Here is a 16,373-nt window from a genome sequence, read left to right on the forward strand (position 1 = left end):
CCTGACCCGCTCGTGCTCCCGCGACGGCTGTCGGCGCTGGGGGGACTCGCAGCCCCGCTGTGCTCCTGCCCCAGGGAGGTGCTCGGCGTCCTGCAGTTCCCAGAGAGCCAGGACTGGGGGGTCAAGGCCCGGGGACCCCCGGGAGCTCAGGCAGATGCTCGGTCCTGGACCCTACAGGCAGGTGCCTCCCGGCCCGGGCCTGCGGGTGTTTTCCCCGTCGGGTGACTCATTAAAAGCAGCCGCCGCGTGATAGGAAATAAACACTTTAATGAGGCAATACTGTCATCAGCTCTGACTTGAAGTCGCGCGGGTCGTGGCGTTCGAGCACTTTGGGCCCCAGGATGCCGATGATGAGCGCCCCGTTGGGAGCCGTGATCAGGATGGCCAGGAAGGCCACGGTCATCACGTCCATGGCGTAGTGCTCCAGCTCGGTCGCGCTGATGGCCCTCACGGTCTCGAAGGCCAGCGGCCCGAGCACAGCCTGCACGTGGGGGGAAGGGCGGCCGTCAGGAAGGGGTGGACACACCGAGCTCCGCCAGCGCAGCCAACACTAGCACCGGGCGAGCACCAAGCGTGGAGCCCGAGGGGGGGGGGCCAACTCTGGGCGGGCCCCGGCAGGCTGGCTGCCACCCGCCAGCGCTAACACTGGCGCTTCTGGGGCTCCGCGGGACGCACTGCAGGCTGGCGTCGGCCACTCCACCCCCGGGCGCCCAGCAACTCCCCTGAAGGCCACGACACAGCAGGCCGGCCCGGCTGGCACGGGGCCGGGGGTCCCTGCCTCCCGCAGACCCCAGCCGTCAGGGAAGGGCCCCCCCAGGGACTCCCCAGCCTTTTTTATTGCTGGTTTCATACGGGAAATTTCATGCTGATCTTCGTTCCTTCTATTTACTAAATCCAAGCATGAAGTTCAGTTGTTTAGCAATTAAACAACGACAACAACAACAACAAAATGCTTTATCGTCTATGGAGCTGAAAAATAACGGCATCAGGGGCAGAAATACTACTTTTGACAAGTGACATTCTGACCCAGGAATGTCTCGATTTAAGGGAATCAGAGATTAAAACTGGTACAGTTACTATGTGACAACTTTTTGTGAGCACAAACCAGTAAGAGAGAGGCTGGGGAGAAAAAGACGCCAGGCAGAAAACCAACTGCAGCAAGCCTTGCACGTCAGGAGAAGCGGCAGCATGAGAGAACTGCAGGAACAGAGCGAAACCAAACCCAGAACACAGTGACTCGTGACAGATGCTGACGTGATAACAGGGATGCCCGCTGTCTGCACTGTGGCACTGTCGTCCCGCCACCAGTCACGTCTCCATGGTGAGACTTGTTACTTTTTTGGCACATCGAATACACCACGGGGAGCTTGCCAGGCATGGGGGGAGCTCACAACAATAATATTTACATACTTACAGCATGAACTGGAGCAATAGCACAGCCGGTAGGGCGTCTGCCTTGCACGTGACCAACCTGGGTTCGATTCCTCCGCCCCTCTCGGAGAGCCCGGCAAGCTACCGAGAGTATCTTGCTGCACGGCAGAGCCTGGCAAGCTCCCCGTGGCATATTGGTTATGCCAAAAACAGTAACACCAAGTCTCACCACAATGCAGGTGCTGCTTGAGCAAATCGATGAACAACGGGATGACAGTGCCACAGTGCAGTGCTACTTATAGCATTTGTCACGTGGCCAGCACCTTTCTGAAAATTTTAATACTCCTTAACTCAGTGACTACTCAGGGCAAGCCCATGATGTTACATGGGCACTCTTAAAAGGTGACAAGTAATTTCTACCTAACAAATCGATGTCCATTTTTTGGGGGGCACGGCCACACCTGGTGGTGCTTGGGGGACCACACAGGGTGCAGGGGCTCAAGCCAGGACCCCCCGGCACAGCGCCTTCGCCTCCGTCTGAGCTCTGCAGCTCCGTGATCCTCCCTTTAGAAAAAGCCAGGCAGTGACCGGACCTTATACTCGTGAACCGAGTCCTTTATTTCCCTCTTTACGCCTTCTCTTTTCCGTCCTAATTTTCACCAGAACCGTTACACAGAGGAAGAGGAGAAAGGGCGAGGGGAGAAGGCAGAGGAGGCGTCACGTCTTAGCTGGACTGGAAGTTTAAATCGTCGGTGACCTGAGTGGTCCCTGCCGTGCCCCGGCCTCTGGCAGTGGAGTGGCTCCATCTGGCCAGTGGTCAGTGGCGCGTCTCAGCTGGCCCGGGGTGGGGCCGCGGAGCACAGACGCCGTGACCCACTGCGCTGACCCCCGGCCAGGGGCAGAGCAAGGGTTGCCGCCACTCCGTGAAGGTCAGACGGAGCACAGCACAGTGAGCCCAGTGGGCGGCGCTGGGGGGAGACCAGGACACACCCCACGGCCACCGCCACAAGGCAGCAGAGAGAAAACACACCTGCAAGTGGGGGCGTCCGTGCGGCCCAGCAACTCAGGGTGACGGCCCGTGGCCTCAAGAAGAGCCGCCCACGCCTGCTCTCCCAACTGTGCTAACTCTTCGTGAGCACAATCCGGAAATAAGCTGCGGGAACACACACACACATACATACACACATACAACACACATACATACACACATATACACACGCACACACATACACACACATGCACACACATACACACACGCACACGCACATACATACACACATACACACACGCACACACATACACACATACATACACGCACACACATACACACATACACACACGCACACACATACACACACGCACACACATATACACACGCACACATACACACGCACACACATACACACATACACACATACATACATACACACACGCACACACACATACATATACACATATACACACGCACACACATACACACATGCACACATACACACATGCACACATACACACGCACACACATACACACACGCACACACACACGCACACACATACACACGCACACACATACACACGCACACACATACACACACGCACACACATACACATACACACACGCACACACATATACACACACGCACACGCACACACATACACACATATGGTCTTGGGGGCCACACCTGGAGATGCTCAGGGCTGACTCCTGGCGGAGCCCGGGGGGTCGAATGGGATGCGGGGGGCGAGCCCAGGCCGCTTGCACGGCAACGCGCCCTGCCTGTCCTACGACTCTCGGGCCCTGCTGCGGCGGAAACTGTCGCATGGGAACTCACAGTAACAACAGAGAAAGGAATTTCAGGGGAGCAAAACCAGATTAAGCAGTTTTAAGTATTAAAAACACCTTTTCTCTCCCTTTGTGTGTGTGGTGCTGGGCTGGGACCCGGGTCCCGCACGTGCACGGCAGGTGTCCCTGCCGAGCTACAGCCTTTGTGTGTGTGGTGCTGGGCTGGGACCCGCGTCCCGCACGTGCACGGCAGGTGTCCCTGCCGAGCTACAGCCTTTGTGTGTGTGGTGCTGGGCTGGGACCCGGGTCCCACACGTGCACGGCAGGTGTCCCTGCTGAGCTACAGCCTTCGCTTTCATTCGAGACGTTAAACTGAAGAACAACTGTCCTGACCAGGGTTACACCCTGTGGTTCCGGGATGACTCCCGGAGCCTCTGCCGGACCTTCGCCCCAGCCCCTGGGTGACCTCCCCGCCGTGGGAGTGACCTGTGGCTTCTCTCCTTTTCTGGCCTGAGCTGGAGGCGGGCCTCCCGGAGCACCACGCGTGCTCTCTGGCGCGGCTGCACCCGGGCCGCCGGCTGGCCCAGAGGGTCAATCACTATCCCCTCGCTCGCTCCTTACACGGCTCCGGCGCTCACCCAACGCCGGGGTCCCTCCTGCGGCTGGGGCTGACCCCCGCCCAGCCCAGGCGACCTCGGCCGGCAGGTCAGGGACAGCCTGGTGGCGGAGGGCGCAGAGAGCAGAGACACATTTCACCGAGACCAAGTGCTTCTACCCTTAGTTATCGCCTGGTTTGCTCTGGTTGCTCTTCTGGGCCCCTCCTGGTGGTGCTCAGAGCTCAGTCCTGCCTCTGCACTCAGGGAGCACTGCTGGCTGGGTTTGAGGACCCCGAGGGGTGCCCTAGATCAGCCCGGGCAGGCTGTGTGTGAGGCAGATGCCGGCCTGCTGCCCTGGCCCTTTGGCCCGTGTTTCTACTCTTAAGTTGGAAGATTTAGTTGTATAATATTCTGCAAAATTGAGTAACTAAAATTTGCAGGTGTATACTTTTCGGTATTTTATGCGAAAGAAATTAAAAAAAAATAAATTTAGGTAATATTTGTCATTAAAATTATACTTTCAATCACAGAATTTGTTTTATAACAGAATTTTGGGTGATTACATAAATTATAAAGTTATTATAACTAATTAACATCCTAACAGGCATTAGCTTAAATTCTGTGATAGGAATAACGTTTTTCATTTAGAACTTTTCTTTGCTTGTTTTGGGGCCAAGTCAGTTGTGCTCAGGACCGACTCCTGGCTCTGTGCTCAGGGATCGCTCCTAGCAGGGCTCAGGGGAGCATGTGAGATGCCAAGGTGGGAACCTGAGTCAGCTGCCTACCTGGCAAGCGCCCTCCCTGCTGTCCCAGTGCCCCACCCCCTCCCCCCCTTGCTCATCGATTTGCTCGAGCGGGCACCAGTAACGTCTCTCATTGAGAGACTTGTTGTTACTGTCTTTGGCATATCCAATATGCACGGGTAGCTTGCCAGGCTCTGCTGCTCAGGCTCCATACTCTCAGTAGCTTGCCGGGCTCTCTGAGAAGGGCGGAGGAATCGAACTGGGGTCGGCCGCGTGAAAAGCGAACGCCCAACCACTGTGCTATCACTCCAGCCTGCCCCCCCATTATATTTTTAAAAACCATCAACGTTAAAGATATTTAGAATGACTTGGTATGTTCTTACCTGGACTGTAGCTTTCGGAAGCCATGCTAAAGCAATGAATATTTTCTCCTTAATATTAAAACCAGCAAAACTCATCAATAAAAATGTGAAGCAAACTCGAGCCGATACTGCCAAAATCACGGTAGCAACAGCTGTGCCTACAGCGGAATAAACACACACGCACGTGACCAAGTGTCTGGGAGGAGGCGGCTCCTTGGGCCTACACACAGGCCTAGTAGAAGCATTCGAAGCACTTCAAGGCCATTACCCTCTGCATGTCTTTTTGGTTTGCTTTTGGGCCGCACCTGACATTGTTCAAGGCTTACTCTGGGCTCTGCACTCAGGAGTTCCTCCCGGCGGTGCTCAGGGGACCCGATGGGATGGCGGGGATCAAACCCAGGTCAGCCGCGTGCACGGCAAGAGTCCTCCCTGCTGTGCTCTCTCGAGCCCCATACTTCTTTATGTATTTACTTTAAGACTGAGTCTTCATTTAATAAGAATAACATTCATAAAATGTAGATGTGATTGAGTCATTAAGCACGAGATTATCTGGTGGTGGTGGCAGTCGTGAAAAACAGGACGCACTGCATTTATTCAACTCTGGGCGCATCAGCCCTGAGCTCTGAGCTCTGCAGGAAACACTGGAGACGTGCTGACGCGGCTGTCCCTTCCCCGCTTCCCGGGCCCTGACGAGAGGCTCTGTGGGGGTGTCTTTGGCTACGACAGCGCAGGAGGCTGAGGGACAGAACGGGTGTTCCCGCATCCAGCCGAGCTCTCAGACGTGCCACAAAGAGTAAAAACCATTCGTTTCTTCTCAAAAATGTTGTGTTTTTGTGGCTCTGATTATTCTTTTTTTTAAAATTTATTTATTTTTAATTAGTGAATCACCGTGAGGGTACAGTTACAGATTTATACACTTTTGTGCTTATGCTTCCCTCATACAAAGTTCGGGAATCCATCCCTTCACCAGTGCCCATTCTCCACCACCAGTAAACCCAGCATCCCTCCACCCTCCCCAGTCCCGTCTCCCCCCATCCCACCCTGCCACTGTGGCAGGGCATTCCCTTCTGTCTCTCTCTCTAATTAGCTGTTGTGGTTTGCAATAAAGGTGTTGAGTGGCCACTGTGCTCAGTCTCTAGCCCCCATTCAGCCCACAACTCCCTTCCCCCACATGGCCTTCGACTACATTATAGTTGGTGACCCCTTCTCTGAGTTGCCCTTTCCCCAGAATGTGAGGCCAGCCTCCAAGCCATGGAGTCAACCTCCTGGTACTTATTTCTACAGTTCTTGGGTGTTAGTCTCCCACTCTGTTATTCTATATACCATAGATGAGTGCAATCTTTCTATGTCTGTCTCTCTCTTTCTGACTCATTTCACTCAGCATGAAACTTTTCATGCCTATCCACTTAAATACAAAATTCACAACCTCCTTTTCCCTAACAGCTGCATAGTATTCCATTGTATAGATGTACCAAAGTTTCCTCAACCAGTCATCCGTTCTGGGGCATTCGGGTTTTTTCCAGATTCTGGCTATTGTAAACAGTGCTGCGATGAACATACATGTGCAGATGTTGTTTCGACTGTACTTTTTTGCCCCTCTGGGATATATTCCCAGCAGTGGTATTGCTGGGTCAAGTGGGATGTGGCTCTGATTATTCTTACCGAGAGCATTCGTGTCTAGAGCTGAGACGTTGATTTCGGACCCGACCAGGCCGAAGAGGAGGGGCTGGAAGACATCCCAGGCGACGGCGATCACGTGCTGGACGCTGACCTGCGGGAGAGAGCTGCTCTCAGTCAACCGCGGCCCGCGGGCCGGGCCTCGGAAGCTCCGTCAAACGCTGGCGGCATCTGACTCGCAGGGACGACGTGAAGACGGTGGTGACGGGCAGGTGACGGTGTCACTCGAGCACTGTGGCAGGTTTGGACGGGGAGAAGCTGACCCCGCTGTGCGGCCACACGGCACTGGCCACCTTGTCCGCCTGTGTCAGGGGCTGGGCTAGGCAGAGACTCCAGGCTGCGCCCCCCGGCCCCCACCCCAGCACTCAGGGGCCACAGGGAGGCCGGAGCCCCCACCCCAACAAAGCACAGCCTCGGGGCTCCAAAGCTCCCGGGAAGAAGTTCCAGGGAGTGTCGCACGCTCTCGAGGGAACTTGTGGGAGATCTGCTATTATTTTTATTATTATTATTATTATTTTGCTTTTTGAGTCACACTTGGCTCTGCACAGGGGTTACTCCTGGCTTTGCACTCAGGAATTATCCCTGGCGGTGCTCAGGGGACCATATGGATGCTGGGAATCGAACCCGGGTCAGCCGCGTGCAAGGCAAATGCCCTACCTGCTGTGCTATCGCTCTGATGAATTAAAGAGGAACAAATGATTAATTAAAAAAAGAAGAAGAAGAGGGGACTGGAGTGATAGCACAGCGGGTAGGGCGTTTGCCTTGCATGCAGCCGACCTGGGTTCGATTTCTGGCATCCCATATGGTCTCTCGAGCACTGCCAGGAATGATTCCTGAGTGCAAAACCAGGAGTAACCCCTGAGCATCGCCAGGTGTGACCCAAAAGGCAAAAAATAAATAAATAAATAAATAAATATTAAAAAAAAGAAGAAGAAAAACTCTTCTGCTTACTGTTTGGTTTCCTTTAACATGTACAGAAATTCCACTGGGTTCTGTCTCCTTTACCTAGTTGGCAATGCTTGTTTTTATAGTTACTTTATAATTGTTATTTCACTGGATAATAAATGAGATAATGATGAGAGTTTTGGGGCCGGGACCTTCTCGTGCTGATTCTAAAATCTGTGTAATAAAGAATACGGTGAGGAGTCCCGGCACTCAGGCCCCTGCAGCGGGGAACTGTGTGCTGGAGAGCAGGCGTCAGAGGCCGCGCTCTGACAGTCAAGCGGCCGCTCAGGACGAGAGGAGCAACTCTCCCGCGTCACGCCACACTCCTGAGTCTCAACGTGCACACGCGTCTGGATCTCTGTCTCGTTTTGTGTGAGGTGCCGGGGGTTGGACCCGGGACTGCACACGTGCAGGGAACGCCTCTGCCTCCGAGCTGGTCACACCTTCACGCACAAGAGGAACTGCACACAAACGCAAGAAAACCAGATCGGCAAAAACCGACCAAATATTTGATAATCACGAGGGAAAATGATTCATCGTTCTTTTATCTCGGGGGAAGAAGTCATTTTTTTTTTTTTTTTTTTTTGCTTTTTGGGTCACACCCGGAGATGCACAGGGGTTACTCCTGGTTCTACACTCAGGAATTACTCCTGGCGGTGCTCAGGGGACCATATGGGATGCTGGGATTCGAACTTGGGTCGGCCGCGTGCAAGGCAAACGCCCTACCCGCTGTGCTATCTCTCCAGCCCCGGAAGAAGTCATTTTTAAAACGTGTCAAAAATACCCCTGATGGTTCCACGCCTGCCTGAAAACTCCAGCTGAAAACTCAGGGGTGTCGGCAGGAGGGAGGAAGGCAGGAGGGAGGCCCCGTCAGCCGCATCCACACCCTGCGGCCGTTGCCATGCCAACTCCACTGATTCACGGCTCGTCTCTGTGGAGATGCCCAACTGCAAAGGTCCCAGGCACACCGGCTGGGAACTCGGGGGTGTTCTCAGAGTGGAGCGAGCGGCCTCCTTCCACCCGCGGCCACGCTCAGCCCCACAGACCCTGAGGTTTCTGCACACCTCCAGTTCCCACAAGACCGACTCCCTGGGAGGGTCACACCAGTCAGGTGGGAAATCAACACAAGCCAACTCGACCCAACAGAAACAGAACCACGGAAGGCTCAGCCAGCATCGAACAGCCCTGGTCCAGGCCTTCAGCACCCTCGGAGAGATACAACGATTTTCACAAGTTTCCTTTTACTGAGGTACTTTTTACAATTCTGCTAGCCATATGTTGTAACAAGCAATGTAAAATGAATTACTGTGTGACTGCTGGGGGGGGGGACAGGCTAGGGGGTGGGTGGGAAGTTGGGGACAGCGGCGGAGGGAAGGCCACACTGGTGGTGGGATCGGGGTTGGAGCACTGAATGCCCAAACAACGGCATTATGAACAGCCTTGTAAACCACGGTGTTTAAATAAAGTAAAAAAAAAAAATTAAACAACCTTGATAGTTCGACTATGTAAAATTCTATTTCCACACGAAAGACATCATAAAGCTGATGATGAGCAAATGATATATGCAATATACTTATATCACTTGTATCACTTGTAGTCCCATTGATCTTTGGGCGCCAGTAACGTCTCCATTTGTCCCTAGTGCAGCCCAATGATACCTGCTTGCTCCAGGAACAGGAAGAGCCTCAAATCATTCATTCAGGGATTTGACAAAGAAATTTGACCATCTAGTTGGTGGGCGGCCACGAGGTCTTCTGACGTCCCGTGGAATCCAGTAGGTAACAGCTCTAGTCCAGCGGTCGTCTCTGAATCGCATTACATGACCGGCCCATCTGATTTTTGATGCCTTGGCAAATGAGACAGCTTCCCTGATTCTTGACTGTCGATGGAGGTCAGAACTCCGGATTCCTTCTCTCACTTGAGTGAGACATGATATTCCCGGCATAGCTCTTTCGATTCCTCTTTGGGATACCCGAATAGCGTTCTCATCCTGTTTGCATAGGGCCCAGGTCTCTGAGGCATATGTTAGTGCAGGAAGAATGGTGGAATGGAAAAGATGTGCCCGGAATCGGAGGTTCTTTGTCCTCTTAACCACCTCTTCGACGCTCTTGAATGCATTCCACGCTGCTCTCTTCCTCCTGCGCAGTTCTGGCACCAAGTCATTCCTCCTGTTGAGTTCTCAACCCAGGTACACATAGCTGCTGCATTCAGAGATGTTCGTTCCATTGAGAGCAAATGGAGCGTCAGGGACTAGTTCGTCTTTCATGAGCATCGTCTTGTTAAGATTCAGCTGCAATCCGACCTTTCCACACTCGTGGTCGAAGTCGGCCAGCATTTGTGCCGCTTGGCTAATGTTTGGCGTTATGAGAACTATGTCATCAGCGAAGTGGAGGTGGTGTAACTGCCAACCATTTTAATGCCACGATAGGTCCGAGAAGGTCGCCTGAAGAGCTCCACATTGGGACCCATGGCCTAGAATGGAACAATCAGGGTTAGAGACTCTGAATTCATCATGTGGACCAAGACCATCCATGGTAACTCACAGTTCCAGGAGGCTGAATCTAAACACTGGACATGGTAGTCTCCTGGTGGACAGTTCCACAATGAAATTGACCACATCATATTCAATCAAAGGTTTTGCCTGACCGATGTCGCTGTTGTCCCAAAATTCCAAACAGGACCGGACCACCAACTCCTTCGTGTGAAATTCTACTTCACAGAGCGGGGAGAAAAGTCTTAAAAATTTAAGTCTAAGAAGGCAACTCCCAGAATGACCACCAACTGGGAGCTCTTTGGCACTACTGCAGCAACGTGGGAAGATGCCGTCCTTGACAACATCGACGAGGAATACGATCAACTGGTTCAGCACCTCCATGTCTGTACGAAGAATGCCGAGAGTGAGAAAGCCACAAACAGACACCTGTCTTCGGAAACTCTCGAGCTCATTCGCCAACGTGGTTTGGCGCGAGCCTCAGGCAACCACAAGCTAACGTCCCAGCTCACAAAGCTGTGCAGAGAAGCGATAAAGGAAGACCTCAAAGAGAGAAGAGCAGCAGTGTTGGCCAGTGCAGCAGAAGCCAGGAAAAGTATTCGCAACGCTCGCCTGTCCTTCGCCAACTATAAGACCAAGATGACTGCCCTCCGACGTCCTGATGGATCTATCACATCTTCCAGAAGGGCAATGGAGAGGATTATTTATGACTTCTATTTGGATCTCTTTGACAGCCATGTCCACCTGCCCACATACCAAATTCCGCAGGATGGATATGTCATTCCCAATGTTCTCCCTTCTGAAATCCGACACGCCATTTCGCTGGTAAAGACTCGAACAGCACCTGGTCCGGACAAGGTCAGACCCGAACACCTGAAGAATCTGCCCCCAGTACTCATCAATACACTGGCCCAACTCTTCACACGCTACCTGTCTGAATGCAAGGTTCTGTCCCAGTGGAAAAGCAGTAGGACCGTTCTGTTGTACAAGAAGGGAGACACCCACGACATCGGCAACTATCGCCCAATCTGCCTGCTGTCTGTCGTCTACAAGTTGTTCACTCGTGTCATCCTGAATAGAATAGGCAGAACACTAGACGAAGGACAACCATGCGAGAAAGCTGGGTTCCGAAGGGGATTCAGCACGATAGATCATATCCACACAGTGACCAAACTCACTGAAGTTTCACGAGAGTTCAAGATGCTGCTCTGTCTGACATTCATCGACTTAAAGAAGGCCTTCGATTCTGTTGAGACTGAGGCGGTCATTGAAGCCCTGGCCAAACAGGGCATTCAAACTCATTATATCAAAATCCTCCTCGAGCTGTATTGTGGATTCACCACCTGGATCTCACCATTCTACAAGGAAGTGATCATTGACGTAAAGAGAGGGGTGCGGCAGGGTGATACCATTTCACCGAAACTCTTCAGTGCCACCCTTGAGAACATCATGCGACGACTGGAATGGGAAGGAATGGGAGTGAAGATAGACAGTCGGCAATATGCAATATACACATAGCAAAAATACTAGTCCTAACATAGTGAAACTCTAGAATCAGAAACAAAAAGGGCAAATCAATCAATTAAAACTGGGCAAAGAATGTGAGTTGGTAGTAAAAAAAAAAAATCAACAGAACTTGTATCCCTACCAGAGAAGTGTAAATGTAAATAACGACAAAGGTTCACAAGTTCCTCGCCCACCAAGAGTTCATCAGTGATATCACCAAGGTTTGCTGTAACCGAGCAGTTAGGACTACTCGGTAACACTTGCATAATACTAACCACTACTACTACTGTAACTACGTAGGACTCACCTACATAGCTGGCAGGGAGCGGTAAGAAGCGTGTGATTGCACGCAGCTGACCTGGGTTTGATCCCCGCATCCCACAGGGTCCCTGAGGTCACTAGGAGTGATTCTTGAGAGCAGACCCGGGCGTAAACCTTTAGCACCACCAGGTGTGGTCCAGAAACAAAAACACAAAAAGAGAAAAAAAAAACCACACTTGAGGGCTAGGGAGAAGGCCCCAAGGGCTCTGCATGACGAGGCCCCGGCTCCGCCCCAGACACCACGAGTAGCTCCTGGGCACCCCTGGTGGGACCCAAAAACCATCGTTCACCCCCACCGACTGGGTGGCAGTCATTCAAGACGGAAGCTCCTCGGAGCGGGGTCCCTGGGAGGACACGGGGAGGCGCAGACGCCAGCAGCAGGGCCGCGGGGATGTGGCCTGCAGTGGCCAATAGGGACCCGGGCGAGGCCAGCGGCCGATGGGAGGGGTCCCCGGGGCCGTTCCCAGCAACAAGTGGCTCAGCAGGCCGTGGGGCGGGGGGCGGTCAGTGGAAGGACCCGAGGCTGCCCCCATGGCCCTGACCACTGTCCTCTCTCCAGCCACGTCCGCGCGCATCTGATTCCTCAGCGGCCCTTTCCTCTCGCACGAGGACACACTCGTGCACTTCAGAACCACATTGTAAGTCCATGAACGGTGCAGGCGCCCGTCAGGCCCTGGGACGAACAAGGCCCGACAGGACGGGCCCCACCTGCAGGCTCGTCCTGCGGGCGGGAGTGGGCACACTCACCTTCTCTGAGGCCCAGCTCATCCCGGCCATGAAGGTGAGCACCAGCGTGCAGAGGCCTCCCGCGGCGTGCAGGCCCACGCGGTTGCTGCCCAGGACGGCGGAGACGCAGAGGCCGAGGATCAGGAAGGCCCTCTTCAGGTGCACGTGATCCTGGGGGAGAGCGGGAGGGAGGGAGTGCGTGCGGGCGGGGGAGGCTTGCAGCCCCCCGCCCCTGCTCCGGAGCCTGCCCTCTGCCCGTCCTGAGACCCTTCCAGCAAACCCTGGCTGGCAAGGCTGGCGACCGCTGTGTTTGATTCTACACCTCTCTGTGCGGGGAGATGTCCTCACACATCACTGCTAAAAACATTTGTTTCGGGCCATACCTGGCTTGGGGCCAGGTCGCCTGGGACCGAAACCAAAACGAGGGCCCCTGCACGCACACATACGCTCGGCCCCGAGCCCGCTCCTCTGCCGGGACCCAGCGCTGCCTGGTTCTGAGCCAAGCCGGCTTCCCTGACAGTCCTTAACACCCACCAGGAGGTGGGCACTGGGGCCCCGGGGCGGCTCCCCCCACAGCCGTGCTCGGTCTGAAGCAGAGAGCAGGTGTGGGAAACTGATTCTGGGGAAGGGGAGCGAAACAGGAAATGCCTGTTTCAGAAACGCTTGCGACCATCCCAGTAAATACGGGTTCATGTTTTTATTTACCTGCTCTCTATTTGGAAAATATCGAACGAAAATTCCCAAGACAGCTCCTATCAGCACACCAATGACTATGTCCCGGAGAGAACTCAGGATGTTGTGCACGATGCTACCTGCGGGGCAGACGGGGACAGCTGTGACATCCAGGCCGCTCGCAGAGGAAGGAACAAATAAATAATCAAACAAATAGGTGAAAGTGGACCTTCTTTTTTTTTCTTTTTGGGTCACACCTGGCGATGCACAGGGGTTACTCCTGGCTCATGCACTCAGGAATTACCCCTGGCGGTGCTCAGGGGACCATATGGGATGCTGGGAATTGAACCTGGGTCGGCCACGTGCAAGGCAAACGCCCTCCCTGCCGTGCTGTTGCTCCGGCCCGAAAGTGGACCTTGAGCAATTAGAAACAGGAAAAATCTGCAGATTTAAGAATGCGTACGTGAAAGCAATTGTCACATACACACACTCAGATAAGGAGACCAGACAGCAGAGCAGCCAGGAGCCCCGTGTCCGCTGGGGCAGGGGGGGCGGGGAGGCGAGCCGGGGACGCCGGCAGAGCACAGGGCCTGCGGCACGCTTTCTCTGACGTAATATCATTATTTTAACTTTTTTAAGATTTTTGGCCTTTTTGGGGGTCACCCCTGGCAATGCTCAGGGCCTCCTCCTGGCTCTGCACTCCTGGCGGTGCTTGGGGGACCCCATGGGATGCCAGGGATCGAACCCAGGTCTGCACTGTGCAAGCAAACGCCCTCCCCGCTGTCCTATTTCTCTGGCCCCTCTGATGTAGTTTTGTGAGAGGAGACAAACTGTTCTAAAAAGCAGCCTAGCAGCATCTCCTCAGAGGCTCACCCCCGGGTCAAGCCGGGGACAATTCAGCTGCGTTTCCAATGTTCTTTATTTTTTTTTTTTTATGTTATCCAAATCTGTAGCTCACGGTGGCAAGTTAAAAAATAATCTGAAATCACGAAAAGAACGGTGATGCTCTGTGTACTTAGGCCAGTCAGGAATGTAAATACGTGCTTTCTAAACATCTTGGCATGAAACATAACAAAAACGAAGAGAGACCACAGCAAGACGCTGGAATGAGAACCGAGACACTCCCTGCCCTGCAGACACCAGCTCAGGAGTCTAGAAGCTTCCACACAACTCCAGAGAGCACCGGAGAGGGAGCAGGGCCAGGGCAGAGGAGCAGAGCCCGGGGAGCTCCCTCCCGGGCCGCCGGGACACTGCTCCATCTGGAAAGTGGAACCTTCCGTTTTCCGTAGCCAAGGCCCTGATTCACAGCCCTCGGGCCGCCCTCCCAGGCAGGGTCCGAGCCCCGCCTCAGGCCCCCCACGGGCCTGCCCACGGGCCGAGCCCACCCTGGGCGCAGCTCAGAGGGCCAGGGCGTGTCCCTCCGGGCGAGGCCCCGGGTTTGGTCCCCGGGCCACGTGCCTCGTGTCCGTTCTGTGGGATTTGGGCGTTTGGAAAAGTGCTCCCTCGGGAGACGGCCTTGGCCAGCAGCCTGGCTGAGACTCAGACCCGGCTGGCCCTTCTGGGCCGCCCACGGAGCTGGCCCCTGTCCACCCCATGCTTCCCCGGGTTTGTCCCTTCGCACCGTGGGCTCTGGTGCCAGTGCTCCCCGTCTCCAGCCTGGTCCCAGGAGCACCCCGCAGCTGACATTCCCGGGGCGGTGCTTCTGACGAGGGGACAGTGCTGCTGCCCAGGATCACCCTGCTGGCGCCAGTACCGGGGAACCTACGGACCCTGCGTAGCAGCACGAGCACAGCCCGGTGAGCACCAACCCCCGGGACCCCGAGCCATGTCTGGGAGAAGCCCGGCACTAGAGTCAGCTCTGATTCCTCGGCCGTAAGATGTGCGACGCAGGCGTTACCCTAATAGCGGGCACTGGCGTCAGCATCAACTCCCAACAGGTCATGGCGCAGCTCGCTGGACACCAGCAAACAGAGGACCAGGCGTGTCGGAGAGACCGTAAGGGGCCCGGGATGAGGCAGTGCCTGGCACGGGGGCCCTAGTGGGGCCTCTGGCCCCCAGGACCACACGGACACGCCAGGGAGGCTGGAGAACGACACGGACACATTATTTACCAAAGAGCAGCTAACATGCTAACATGCTTCTGTTCGGTCAGCGAGAGACAACTCAGGTCAGGAGAAAGTCTGGGACATGCTCAGCCATTCTGCAGGGCTGAGTGAAAGCCGGGGAGAGAGAAGGCAGAGCAGGGGCGGGGGGCTCACGCCAAAAGACTCAGAGTCATTATTCCTGGGAATATGACTGTTTCCTTATCTGCCCGTGCTTTACGTATCATGTATATCCCATGTAACACGGAATATGGCTCTGTGCGTGGTGGCAGCTACTCAGGCTCACGTGACCACAGGGCGACACCCCTGTCGCCCCAATATCATGACTTTATTTATTTTTTCTTTTTGTGTTTCACCCCGTGATGCTCAGGGGTCACTCCTGGCTCTGTACTCAGGATTACTCCTGGCAGTGCTCAGGGGACCATATGGGATGCTGGGAATCGAACCCGGGTCAGCCGTGTGCAAGGCAAACGCCCTCCCTGCCTGTGCTATTGCTCCAGCCCCTATTATGACTTTAAAAAAAATTATATGTTTAGTATGAACATATATGTATATGTTCATACATATATATGCATATATCCTATTACTTTTCAACTTCAAAATACTTTGGAGCTTCAAAAATACAGAATTGAATTCCAAACCTTGCTGATAACTAAAACATATTTAAATAAGGCTCAATATTGACTTTCACAATTTCTGCAGAGTGATGAGATTCCTCTTCTGGGTCTTCCCCACAGGGCGCAAAGGCCTTCATCTGAACAGACAAAGGCACCCGCACGCTCCCCAGTGCCCCGGGTGGGCGAGGGCTAGAAGCTGTGGGCTGCAGAGGGAGACGGGGATTCTCCACTAGGGGAGCATATACTAAGTGAAATACGGCCAAGAGAAATGGCGGGAGGGGGGGGATCTTGTTTACACGTGGGCTCTCACAAATGAAACAGCGAAGGATGCACAAACGCCAAACCCAGACCAGCTCCGTGACACGGAGACCAGGCGGGGGTGGGAGCTGTGGGGGTGGCGATGCAGTGGGCGGCGGGATGTAAACTTCCAGTCACGAACATCGGTCCTGGCTGGGGCTGGGCCC

General features: G+C 54.3%; 1 protein-coding gene across 5 annotated transcripts in view; it reads right to left on the reverse strand.

Annotated features, from left to right (window-relative positions):
• Positions 1–247: 247 nt before the first annotated feature.
• LOC101550623 (sodium/hydrogen exchanger 9B1) overlaps positions 248–16,373 on the reverse strand; it is a 38,381-nt gene continuing 22,255 nt past the window's right edge. For 4 of the 5 annotated variants that reach the window (XM_055141346.1, XM_055141347.1, XM_055141348.1 and 1 more), the window contains 5 exons: positions 13,224–13,330; positions 12,540–12,689; positions 6,515–6,623; positions 4,874–5,010; positions 248–481 (listed from right to left, as the gene is read on the reverse strand). In XM_055141346.1, coding sequence (XP_054997321.1) covers positions 266–481; positions 4,874–5,010; positions 6,515–6,623; positions 12,540–12,689; positions 13,224–13,330 — 719 coding nt within the window. In that variant the 3' untranslated portion in view covers positions 248–265. Of the gene's footprint in view, positions 482–4,873; positions 5,011–6,514; positions 6,624–9,132; positions 11,424–11,778; positions 11,907–12,539; positions 12,690–13,223; positions 13,331–16,373 lie in introns of those variants that run through there. The other variant, XR_008630639.1, reaches the window with a different exon arrangement.

The sequence above is a fragment of the Sorex araneus genome, chromosome 6 (assembly GCF_027595985.1).
Source record: "Sorex araneus isolate mSorAra2 chromosome 6, mSorAra2.pri, whole genome shotgun sequence".
Classification (NCBI taxonomy): domain Eukaryota; kingdom Metazoa; phylum Chordata; class Mammalia; order Eulipotyphla; family Soricidae; genus Sorex; species Sorex araneus.